Source organism: Pinus tabuliformis, chromosome 2_2 (genome assembly GCF_031772625.1).
Source record: "Pinus tabuliformis cultivar Carrire ecotype Pingquan chromosome 2_2, CPIR1, whole genome shotgun sequence".
Classification (NCBI taxonomy): Eukaryota; Viridiplantae; Streptophyta; class Pinopsida; order Pinales; family Pinaceae; genus Pinus; species Pinus tabuliformis.
In genome coordinates this window covers 658,174,623-658,187,041 of record NC_142300.1, presented here as the reverse complement: position 1 = coordinate 658,187,041, position 12,419 = coordinate 658,174,623, and the positions used below count along the sequence as shown (strand labels likewise).

The following is a 12,419-nucleotide window of genomic DNA, read 5'->3' as shown; positions in this document are numbered from 1 at the left end:
TGATACAATAGTAATAGTGGCAGCCTAGTCTATAGAAGAACATGGTGGATGGTTAACTACTTGATCAAGGGTTGAACTATGAGGTGGAGGAGGAGGTAGATGGTCTGCTCTTTGAGAAGAAACATGAGGCATTGGGTGATCATGAGGTGAATGAGAAGGATTCGAGTACTACTAGAAGGATCATCGACACCCTAATCATCATCTAATGGGGTAGTACATTTGGGTGAAGACTTTGTAGCTGATACATGTCCATCCCAAGGAGGTGGAGCACTACCAAAAGGATCACCACGTTGATCATCATGATCTGATGGGTTGGCAATGGGTGGATACTATGTATATGTTGCATGTCCATCCCTCCTTAATGATAGGATAAACTAGGTAGCTTCGACGATATGACACATAAGACTCATCATATTACGTGGCAAGTCTGTCTAGAGATCTAGAAGCCTAGGATCTACCTTGATGTCTCGATTCGTCGCAGGGCATACTACCACCTCAATTAAAATTATAAAGAGGTGATTTCCCAACTGCATCCTGAATCTAGGATTAGGCCTACATCATGACCACATGCTCACGAATATATGCATCTAATTAGGATATCCCTCACCCTCTGCAGCATCAGAAATCTCCGCATCTACATCCGGTGGGGGAGGAGGTAGGTCCCCAACAAATGTGCCAATGTCTACAAAATATATAGTACACAACAATAACTAGACAATTTCGTTAAATAATTTAATAAAAAAAGTTAAAGAACGTGCTATAATAATTTTTATTCTCATTAATTAAGACAATAAAATTATATTATATTAATTTAAAGAAAATACTAATATTACCTCTATCAGGTCTTGGCTCATCCTGTGTGAAGAGGATGTTGGGACATTGTCACCAATCCATCCCTGCGTAAGGACATGGCACCAAGACAAACATGTGGTTAGCCTCAGTGGCTAGTAGCCCCAGTGCGTCAATGGAAATCCTGGCCAAATACTTCGGCTCGTCCCTGTTGGGCATCATCTCGCCTGACATGTGCATATGCACCTCAGTGATCAGTCTAAGAGGGTGACAGTCAAAAGTAGGCCTCATATCCGGAAACATCTCATAAAATAAACAAAAGAGCTCTAAAGAAAAACGGAAGTTTTCCCTCCATGTATAATAGCATGACATCTTTCTAAAACTATACAAAACCATCACAAAAAAATGGCAGACCATTTGATACATCATGGACTCTAGACCAAAGAATCAACATAAAACAAAAGAGGGAAACTAGTGCATTGTCCATCACTAGTACAATGTGAAATGGTACTCACTAATAGTGAGAGGCACTTAACCTCCTCTACAACAAAATAAGTGATATGTAGTTATCCACCAAACACTTGAAAATATGATAGAGAAACTACATGATCCCCAACATATCTCTTAGAGTAGACAAGGTGACAGTCTATTGTAACACTATGGGGGACATCAGGGAATTGGGGAAAGTCCTCCCCTGTCCTAAATATTCCAGTGATAAAAAAGATTCCTCCTCAATGGGTTGAAACCACATGTTAGGACCAACACGAAAATCTTTTGGCAGAACTCCCACCATGAATCAGTTGTGCCAACAACCCAGAGTGACCCTTCAAGGATGTAGCCTCCTCATAATACTTAAGGAGGCCTACATTCACTCAAGAGGGCTTGGGTCTTTGAGGTAATAGGGTGATGGTACAATTCCCTCTCCCTCTCTCATGCTTCCCACCCTTATACCATATTGTATTGGTTAACTTTTTGCTCTTGTTGTTGTTGTTGTTCCTCTCTCCTCTGGCATATTTGCATGGTTGACATATAAAATACATCAACCTAATGCATAAAACATTAAAAAAAACAAATGAATTAAAATTTTGTTTATAAATGTGGACATATAACATTCAATTAAAAAAAAAATCAACCTTGGTGCTCCAAACAAACAGGAACGCACCTGACACAGTGCGCCAAAAAAATAGGAAGGCACTAAAAACAGTACGTACATCTACTTGGTGCACCACATTTGATCTACATACATGCATATCATTAGTTATTTTTGTTTTTCAATGCAATGCATCGACATAAAATTTTGCAACGATGCGTTAATTTTACCTCAATGCACCACACCAGAATGTTCGGGTTAAATATTAAGCAGTGTGTTTGCCAAAAATAAATGCACCAAGAAGTGACTTTTACCAGATGCATCACCATTAAAATTATAATTTTTAAAGTGGTTTGTCATGTAACTTCACGTCCTGGTGCATTTCCATTTAAAAAATGCACCAAAGCACTAATGGTGCATTAACGTTACGAACTGACTTGCAGTGCACCATGACCGGTGTGAGCCAAACGAAGGCACCATGCAAAAAAATGCATTTTTTGCTTGGTTTTCAATTCTACTATGCTAAAAAATTTAGGGAGAAAAATAGACATTGCCAAGACATTTTCATGTTGTGGAGGCATGGTTTCCACGTAAATGAAAAAAAAAAGACAAATTTGACCATCGTTTGACAAAATTTGAAAGGCATGCAATGAGAAATGGACAGAAGGATTGCAAGCAAGATGGATGGGTGCTTCAGAGAGGAAAAAATTGCACCAATGCTTGAAATATCTACAACAATGCAATTGGTAAAAAAGAATTTTACCACAAATAAAAAAAATTAAAAAAAATTAAAAAAATAAAAGTTAACCTTGTTTCGGTGCACTCGAGTAACCGACACACCGATGCAGAGTATTTATGAAGCACACGATGATTTTTTATATTAAAAACCCTACCACAGTGCACCATAATATTTACACATCGGGGCATCTCAAAACAGGAATAACGTTGTTTCTTTGTGGGAGTATAGCACCGAAATGGTGAAAATGAATTGTATGACCGACATTTTTTAAAATTTAACCTTTATCAAGTGTTATCGGGTAGTATACGCACCAGTGCTCTGGTTAAACATCGCACACTGTTATTTTTAAATTGAAAATTGTACAATGGTGAACCATGTTATGTACACACCAGGGCATTTCGAAAAGGTCAAAGCATCGGGGCTTTGTGGGAGTATAGCACCGACTGGTGAAAATTAATTTTATGGCCGACATTTTTTAAATTTATACTAGTTTGGTGCTATCGAGTAGTATACACATCAGTGATCTAGAGTTACTGAGTGCATCGTTATTTTGTATTTTAAAAAAATAACCCTTGAATGGTGCACCATTGTTTACTAAGAAACGGGACATATAGTTATATTAATGGCACCAATGCTTACTATACGAGTATCTCACTGATGTTTTTTGAATTAAAAACCTTGCCCCGACACACCATGTTTTTACACGTCACGGCTTTTGAAAAAAAGGAAAGCATTGTTGCTCTATGTGAGTATAGCCCCGAAATGGTGAAAATTAATTTTATGACCAAATTTTTTTTTTAAATTTAACCCTTGTATGGTGCTATCTAATAGTATACACACCGGTGCGCCTTATATACATAGCGCATTGTTGTTTTTATTTGTATAAAAAATAACTTTGCAACGGTACACCATTCCATATTAAGCATCGAGGCCTTCAGTTCAATTAATGGCATCGGTGCATATAATATAATCATCGCATTGCCATTTTTAAATTAAAAACCTCATAACAATGCACCATATTATTTATGCATTATGGCATTCTTATATGGTTTAGCACCAGTGTGTAATGAGAGTATAGCACTGGACTGGGCAAAATGTTTTTTTTTTTTTTTACAGAAACGGATATGGATTTGTATTAGATATTGGCCAAAATGCCTTTCAACAGTTACAATAGTTCGGGCATAGCCCTTGAGTTTTCTTCCACTAACTGATCATAGGTCCCAAAATTTGAAGATCTACGTAATTTACTCGAGACTAGAGAATCTATCTCCGTTAATTTTCCTATCTTAAATGTACAAACAAACTGATTCAGAATAATGCAGTAAAACATAAATCTATTCTATGGTATTGAGTCCCACTCCTCCATTCCATCTTTCAAAAGAGAGCCAGCGGGAAGTGGCACCGCCCTGTTGGCTTCCAAATCAGCATCTTTATTGTTCCCCCTCAATACATGTAGGAAGTGTGCAGTCTGGAAAGATTTCACCAGAGTTCTGATTCTTGAAATCACTCTTGCCAATCTAAGATCTGCAGGAGCAGAATCCTCCAATAAGACTTTAATTATGGACTGAGAATCTCCTATAATATTAACATCTGAAAGACCAGAGGCCTTTGCTTGCTTGAGACCTTGAAGAAGTGCCAAGGCTTCTGCTTGAATGCTGGTGGATTGTCCTAATCCCCAAGCGAACTTTGTCACTATTCTGCCCTCCTTATTCTTTATAACTCCTCCTGCCCCAGCCAATCCGGGGTTGCCTTTCGCTACCCCATCAAAGAACAGAGTGTATCTGGCTTGTCTGTTGAGCAAATCATATAGTTCATTCTCCTTCCCTCTGAATTTCCACTCTTTTGTATCCTTGTGATGCCTTGTTTCTCCAGAGAATTGGAGATCCATCGAGGTACCCCAGTCTAAGTCTTGCTGGCTTAGGTTTGAATCTGACAAATTCTCCCCCAAACTTTCTTTCCATAGACTTTTTATTTTGATGATGATGAACTGCAGATTTAAGCTTTCATCTCTGAAGAATCTTCTATTTCTCTCCAGCCAGATTTTCCAACATATAAATTTTGGCAAGGAGAGCCATGCAGCTTTGAAACTTTCGTTTTTTGGGAGCGGTTCTGGGTAGAAGTTTCGCCAGTTTGCAAATAAGTCAGAGATAGACGTAGGTAAGGTGAATTCTGTTTTCCAATGACTTAAGAGATTCTGCCATATTTCTTTTGAAAATTTGCAGTCCAAGATAATGTGTTGGGCGTTCTCTTCACTATCACAGCACAAGTGACATCGTGAGGGACCTTGGAATCCTTTCTTCTTCAATCTGTCTTCTGTTAAAATTCCTTTGTGGCATAACAGCCAGCAGAATGAGTCAACTTTTGGCATGGTTTTGTAAGTCCAGAGCCCCTTCCACACAGCAGGGTCTGGAGGGACGTGAGGGCGGTCTTGGAGGCTTTTATACCCCTGCGCAACAGTATACAGCCCTGGGGCAGCTCCCCATCCACGAGCATCCTTCCTTCCAACGCGCAGAGGCGCCTTACCGTTCAACAGAGTGAGAAGGAGATCGTGTTCTTGAATCAGCTCTGGAGGAACAGGCAGAAGACTCCAGCGCAGCCAGTTGCTGCCAGACCACAGCGAGATGTCCCAAAGAGAGACGCAGCCTACTCTTTCCAGCCACGGTCGAAGCACTTGCAGAGAACTGTAGCTCGATAATGGGGGATGCATCATGATGTTGTCGTCCCATATTCTGACTTCTTTGTCGTTGCCAGGGATCCAATACGCTCTGTCTCTGATTAGAGGGGCTGCTTTGTGACAGAGCTTGATCAATTGCGATCCTGAGGTGGGCAGCGAGGATTCCAGGCATCTTTTCCGCTTCCCCATGAAATACTTCCTCCATAAAACTTTTTGCGCCCATCCTGGATGAGGACCAATGATTCTCCAGAAAATCTTGGCTCCCATGGCAGTGTTTTGGAGACTGAGATCTTTGAAATTTAGACCTCCCTCATTTTGAGGCTTACAGATTTTCTCCCAACTTACCAAAGGGATTTTCCTGTCATTGAGATTGTCGCCTTTCCAGAAGAATTTGCGAATGAAGGCTTCCATTTTCTTGATGATGCCAATGGGAGCAAGGATTACAGAGAATTGAAAGATGGGGAGACTACTGAGAATAGATTTGATGAGGACAGTTTTGTTGGCCAGGTTTAACCATGAGAATCCCCATGCTTGAATTTTAGCCTTGAATTTATCCAATAGAGGGATCCAGTCTCTGCAGTAAGCTAGTTTTCGGAAGATAGGAAGGCCCAGATAGGTAAAAGAGGTCCAACTGAGGGAGGCAGAAAAGCCAAGGATTCTGGTGATGGCCGAAAGAATGGAGGCAGAGATATTCCAACAATAAACTTTGCATTTACCTTTGTTCAAACTGCTGCATGTAGCTTCACTGTAGTCATCCAGAACCTCCTTGAACTTTAAGGCGGATCTGACAGAGGCAGCCCCTAACAAAAGGGTGTCATCAACAAACAAAGTATGATTTACATTTTTTACCCCTCTGGCTATGTTGAGCCCCAGGATCTCTTGATCAACCAATTTCTGGTCAAGATAGAAGCTTAGGACAGAAAAATGAAGGACAAAGAGAAGCGGAGAGAGGGGGAAACCCTGCCTAAGCCCTCTAGAAGCTTTGAAAAAGCCAGCTGCTCTCCCGTTTACCAAGGGAGCGATCCATGGATCGACAATACAAGCATGGATCCAATTGATAAAGCCTATTCCAAAGCCAAATTTATGCAAGACTTCCCAAAGAAAGCTCAATCTGACACGATCAAAAGCATTTGCCAAGTCTAATTTAATTACCATACCTTTCTCTTTACGAAGTTGACTCGAATGAATCACCTCTTGCACTAGAATGAAATTGTCAGCAAGTTGTCTCCCCTGAACAAACCCACCTTGGTTCTCTGGAATGATGGCTGGGAGGATGCCTTTTAGCCTGTTTGCAATCACCTTTGTGATTATTTTATAACCAATGTTGCAGAGAGAGATGGGGCAGAACCGATTAAAATATTTAGTGCCCTTTTCTTTGGGTATGAGGGCAAGAAAGGCAAAATTAGTGTTGCCCCCTATTTTCTGACAATTTTGAGATTTCAAGATCATTTTGTAGAGGTCTTTCTCCACTATCTGCCAACAGACTTGAAGGAATCTTGCAGTGAAGCCATCCGGACCTGGGGCTTTGTCGGGCTCCATGTCGGAGAGAGCATCTTTTATTTCTTTTATAGAGATCTTGGCCTCTAGATGCTGATTCATTATAGGGGAGATCATAGAAGGAACCGCTTCCAAAAATTTAGAGTTTGGGTCAGTCACTCCCTCTTCTCTGTACAAATTTTTAAAGTGATTGAAAGCTGCTCTCTTTATGCTCCCAAAGTCTTTGTGAGTCGAGTCTCCTTCTTTTATTTCTGCAATAGAATTAAAGCTCTTTCTAGCTTGAGCTTGTTTATGAAAGAAGGCGGAGTTTCTGTCTCCCGCTTTAAGCCATAAACTCCTAGACTTTTGTCTCCAGTGTTCTTCCTCCGCAAGGCAGGCTTTATGGAAGGTTTGCTGAAGCTCGACTTCCTTATCTAACACTTCTTTAGTGATTTCTACATCTTCACTTTGAGCATGATGCCGAGCAAGTCTGTCCTGGGCCTGCTTTCTCTCATTTGTAGGGGAGGGGAGAGATTTGGCCCATGATTTAAGAACAGTTTTCAGTCTTCTAAGTTTTTCTTCCCATATGAAGAAAGGAGAACCCTTCACTGGAAATTTCCAGCTGTCCTGAACCATATTCAGGAATTCAGGATCCTTGACCCAAAGAGGATTGAATCTGAAAGGTATGGGGCCAAGATCCTTGTGAGCCAACATCTCAAGCATAATAGGCTTATGATCAGAAACACTGCAAGGGAGGATATGCAATCTGAATTCTAAGCCCAACAAAAGAAAAGAACTCTACACCAAGCATCTATCAAGCCTAGCAGCAATGTGACCGGGGCCTAATATTTTGTTGGACCAGGTGTACTTACCATTTTCTGAAGGGATATCGAGCAGATCCCAGTCCTGCATGAGATCCTCCACCCACTCCCTTGCTGGGTCCCTTACGATTGTGCCTCCTCACTTTTCCTCCATGCGCAGAGTGAGATTTAGATCACCCACGATAATGATGTTTTCCAAGTTCTCAGACTCCAACAGGTGTCTGACGGAGTCCCAGCACTCCCTTTTCTCCCCTATATTTACTGGGGCATAGACATTAAAAAGGCTGAATGTCTCCCTCGAGTCCACAGATTGAAGCTTCAAGAACAGCCAGTGGGTATTTTGAATCTCAGAGATCAACCTGTACTTGAGAGGATTCCAGAGAGAGCCCAGCCCCCCAGAGGCTCCCCGTGCTGAAACTGCTTGTCCTCTGCTTCCCTTCCAGAATTTTTTACTGGTTTGGAGAAACTCATTGCCCTCCATTTTGGTCTCCTGGATCAGAAGAATATCTGGGGTTTCTCTTTTAATAAGGCTTCTCGTTGCTTCTTCTTTCGCTTTACTCCCCATTCCTCTGCAGTTCCAGGAGACGAGCTTCATCATTTAGGTTTATGATGATGGGCTCCCTTGGAGCCTTGATGCTGGTTTCTTGCTATCTTCGGCTTGTTTGCTAACAACCTCTCTAGAGTTGGTTGACTGCCCTGTAACTTGTCCTTGTACGTTTCTTGCTCTCTTTTCTCCCGATCTGTTTTGCGCCCTCTTGTGGATCTCCTTACAGAGGTTTGGGAATCACCTATTTCTCCTTCCTCCTCCGAGTCTTCCGATTCTTGGTCCTCTTCCTCAACTTCGACAGGGGTTCCTTTTGAGCTTTCTGCAACGCTTGCATCCTTGGAAGAGATAGGCGGATTACCTTTTTCTGGAGACACTGCTTTTTGGATCGTGACTTCATGGGTGTCCTCTGGCTGCGAGCTAAGAGGATCGAACTTGTTTTCTGGAGCAGGCTTGGGCGGGATCTGCTGAGCTGAGGCCTGGTGAGGACCTTTGCCATTAGTGCCTCCCGACTTCTGCGACTTGAAAGAAGTTTTGGATCGTTTGACTTGGTTCCAGCCATCCTCCTTCCCTTGCACAGCTTCATTGTTGGTCGGGCAGCTTCTGGCGAAGTGGCCATAAACATGGCATTTCCGACATTTGAAGGGCAGTTGTTCATAGTCCAGTTTCTGCACATGCGTCCAGCTTCTGACGTTGATTTTGATGGCCTCTGGCAGCCCCACCTCTAGGTCTACTTCTACGCAAATACTGGCACAATCATATTGATCCTTATTATTCGCTCGATCTATGAATTTCCCCAGGTCATTTCCAATGTGCATCAAAGAATCCCAATTCCAGCAATGAACTGGGATATTTGGAAGCCTAACCCACACCAAGACTGCTTTGCGTACATCTACTGCTGGATTGGAGTCCGAAGTCCATTTATTCAGGTACAAACCCTGAGGGCCCATGAAGTCGGGGCCATTTCGAAAGATCAAATCTTTGTCATCCTCTGAAGTGAATTCGAAGAGGAAGAATCCTCTCCCCAGAAAGTAAGAGGTAACACTTTCTTTGATCAACGGCGCCCAGTTTCTGTTGACCCAGCTCTCAGTGGTTTTGGGGGATGGCCATAGTCCAGTGAACTGGCCGATGAGAGCTCGTTCAGTCAAAGACAATGCAACCTGAATCGGGGTTTCAGGAGGGAGGGAGATCTCTGGAATATCATCCAATTTTTTGACGAATTTCGCAGCTTCAAAATTCTTCTTCTTTGGGAGTCCTGCCAAAAGCCGGTTAAAAGCCTCAGCTGATGAGATTGGCGGTGGAGGAGAAGGAAGAGGCGCCTGGGGAGTGCCCAGCACCTCCATGGGCGCAAGCCCTAGAGAACGGGCCTGTCAAAATCTAGCAGGCAGCAGCGCGATCCTCCATGGCAGTCCGGCCGCAGTCTGTAGAAGAGCCCCAAGCGGACACGCCCACAGGAAACAGGGCAGCAGAGAGCGGGCGCGCTCGCTGTCTGCAGAACGCGCGAGATGCGGATCTCGAGGGTATGCAGAAGCCGAGTTGCAGAGCTCGCAATGCTCAAATAATTATTTCAAAAAAAATATTATTATTATTAAAATTCGACTCGGCAAAATGATTTTTACAACCAATATTTTTTTTAATTTAACTGTTTTTTGGTGTTATCGAGTAGTATATGTATTGGTATGTATTATGTACTTAGTGCATTGTTATTTTTTATTTTTATAAAAAATAACTCTGCCATGGTGCATCATATGCTATTAAGCACGGGTGCATGTATGTACAGTAATGTACTAGTGTGTTAATCTATTATAGATGCACCATTAACAAATATCCACTAAAACATCTGCCCGCCCAACTCTACTAGTGACCTCTACTACAAATGGATTTTTGTTCTATTTTTATAGGGGCTTCAACAGAAACCTCCACTAGAGGGTCTTTTCCTTGCAGTGTCGAGATGTAAAATACTAATACAACAGTTCTTGAAGAGGATAGTTTTCCTTATAAACATATTTTTTGCAATTTATACTAAATCTCCTTGGTTTACAGATATTGATAATTACTTGGAAACAGGAAATTTTATCCTCAATTACCAGCCAAAGAAAGACAAATAATTATTAGATTGAGTTCACCTTACTCATGGATAGAAGAAATATTGTACCAAACAAGAAGCAGATCTAATCATCAGAAGATGTGTGCGAAAAGATGAAGTACTTGAGATACTCAAAGAATTTAATGATGAACATTCTAGAGGACATTTCGCTAATAGAAGAACTACATACAAATTCCTTCTCTTGGGATATTATTGGCCTTCTCTTTTTAAGGATGCCAAGGAGTATGCCAAGAGGTGAAAATTGTCTAAGAATGGGAAAACGTGTTTAAGCAGATGAAATGCCTCTACAACCTCATGTATTGATAGAGCCATTTGAAAAATGGGTTCCAAACTTTGTAGGTCCAATTAATCCAACTTCAAAATAAAAAAAAGGTACATTCTTGTTTGTATTGATTATGCCACTAAATGGGTAGAGGCTAAAACATTAAATTTTTCTACTGGAAATGTTATTTTCACATTTCTTTTTGAGCATATTTTTACTCGTTTTGGTGTCCCAATAGAAATTGTAACATATTAGGTGCACAATTTACATCTAAACTTATTTAAAAGATCATGTAGTCGTACAAAATCAAAGATCGCAAATCCACTCTATATCATGCATAAACCAATGGATAAGTGGAATATACAAATAAAGTTCTTAAAACGATACTTACCAAGACTGTTCATTTACATCGGAAGGATTAGGCAGATAGACTTCCGGAAAAACTCAGGGCATATCAGAACACATGGAAAAATTCCACGGGACGCAATCCTTATGATCTTGTTTATGGAAAGCAAGTTCTACTTCCTGTTGAGTCCTAAGTGGAGACATATAGGACAACAACAAAATTTGGGCTAAACCTCTATGAATCCCAAAAGAAAATATTGACACAACTCAATGAGTTAAATTAAATCAGATAAGATGTCATTCAAAAGACAAAATTCACCTAGCAACAAAGAACAAGATGACATGAAAAAATTATCAAAATCAAGAATTTAAAACCAAGTGATTGAGCCCTTTTGTTTAATTTAAAATTTAAAGATTCTCAAGGGAAATTCCAAATACATTGGCTAGGCCCTTATGAAATAAAAGTTATTTTTAATACTAGAGAAGTTAGAACAAGACTATTGATGAAGAAGGAATCACTTTTCTTGATAATGGGCATAGGTTAAAACTTTATCATAAGCCCTTAATAAGAGAAGAATTCATTCAAAATTTGTATCAAAGTACAAATTTGAAGTTGATGGAAAAAGGATATCATTCTCCTTCACCACAATTGTCATTTAATTTATTTTCTCTCCATTGAAAAAAATATTTAAAACTAAAAGTATAGTTATGAAAACCAACATGTTGGCATAACTATACAAGAAATCTTGTTTAAAATGAAGATTCTTGGTAGCCAGGATTTTCCCTCTTTTCCATTTTAGAGTTGTTGATCTTTTACCCAAAATAATCAGTTTGAAGACTTTGTTTCTCTTTTAATAAAGGTCAAGATCATTTCCAACAAAATCATCAACCTATTTTGGAAAGATTTCTAGTATATTTTTCAATGTGCTTAGGCGGATAAAATTTTGTAGCTAGAGAAAAATTCAATAGTTGACTAGTTCATTAAATTAGTATTCATGGCCTTGTTTCCAAGTAAATAGCAATCAACAATATCAAAAGGTAGCAGTTTTTCGATATCTTGCAAACACAAGTAAAAAAAATTATTTTAATTTTATTAAAGTTAAATTATACGCCTATACTATTTGGACTTATGTTATTTACTAACCTAGTTCAATAGAAAGGCTCATCCTAATTAGCCTCATATCAATTATTGATGGCAAAGTTTGTTTCACGCTTCCTATCCCTCAAATTATAATAAACTGACCTATTTAATCATATAATCCTAACGAATCACCAATTATTTATAAAATCATTAATATTATAGTTGGGGATTATTAGATATCGGGCATATCAGATATCGAGATATCAGAGGTTAGCGCATCTGCATATCGCAGATCAACATATTTGGCATATTGGAGATCGAATCCCCGGAGATCGGCACATTGGAGGTCAGAACAACGAGATACTGAAAGCACTGAGGTATTGGAATATTGGAATATCAGAGGACTGGAACGTCGAGATATCAAAACTTCTTAACTATGGTATTCTAAGAAATTGTGATACCCAGCAGTTTCAGAAGTACCAAAAAGTGTC

The 12,419-nt window shown here is 40.1% G+C and overlaps 1 protein-coding gene across 1 annotated transcript; it reads right to left on the bottom strand.

Moving 5' to 3' along the window:
* Positions 1–3,957: 3,957 nt before the first annotated feature.
* On the bottom strand, positions 3,958–9,476 carry LOC149194334 (uncharacterized). Its single transcript, XM_089407641.1, has 3 exons — positions 8,361–9,476; positions 7,733–8,079; positions 3,958–7,513 (listed from the first exon to the last, which is right to left on the bottom strand). Exons 1-3 carry the CDS (start codon positions 9,474–9,476, stop codon positions 3,958–3,960), a joined length of 5,019 nt encoding a protein of 1,672 aa, XP_089263767.1.
* Positions 9,477–12,419: the final 2,943 nt, after the last annotated feature.

Bases quoted from the DNA above. Each gene is read 5' to 3' on its own strand.
- LOC149194334 (XM_089407641.1), bottom strand. From the start codon at position 9,476: ATGGAGGTGCTGGGCACTCCCCAGGCGCCTCTTCCTTCTCCTCCACCG. The intron at 8,080-8,360 runs GTAAGGAGATCC...CTTCTGATCCAG, and splicing joins TAGGTGATTCCCAAACCTCT to GAGACCAAAATGGAGGGCAA. The intron at 7,514-7,732 runs GTGAGGAGGCAC...CCTCCCTTGCAG, and splicing joins ACTCTGCGCATGGAGGAAAA to TGTTTCTGATCATAAGCCTA.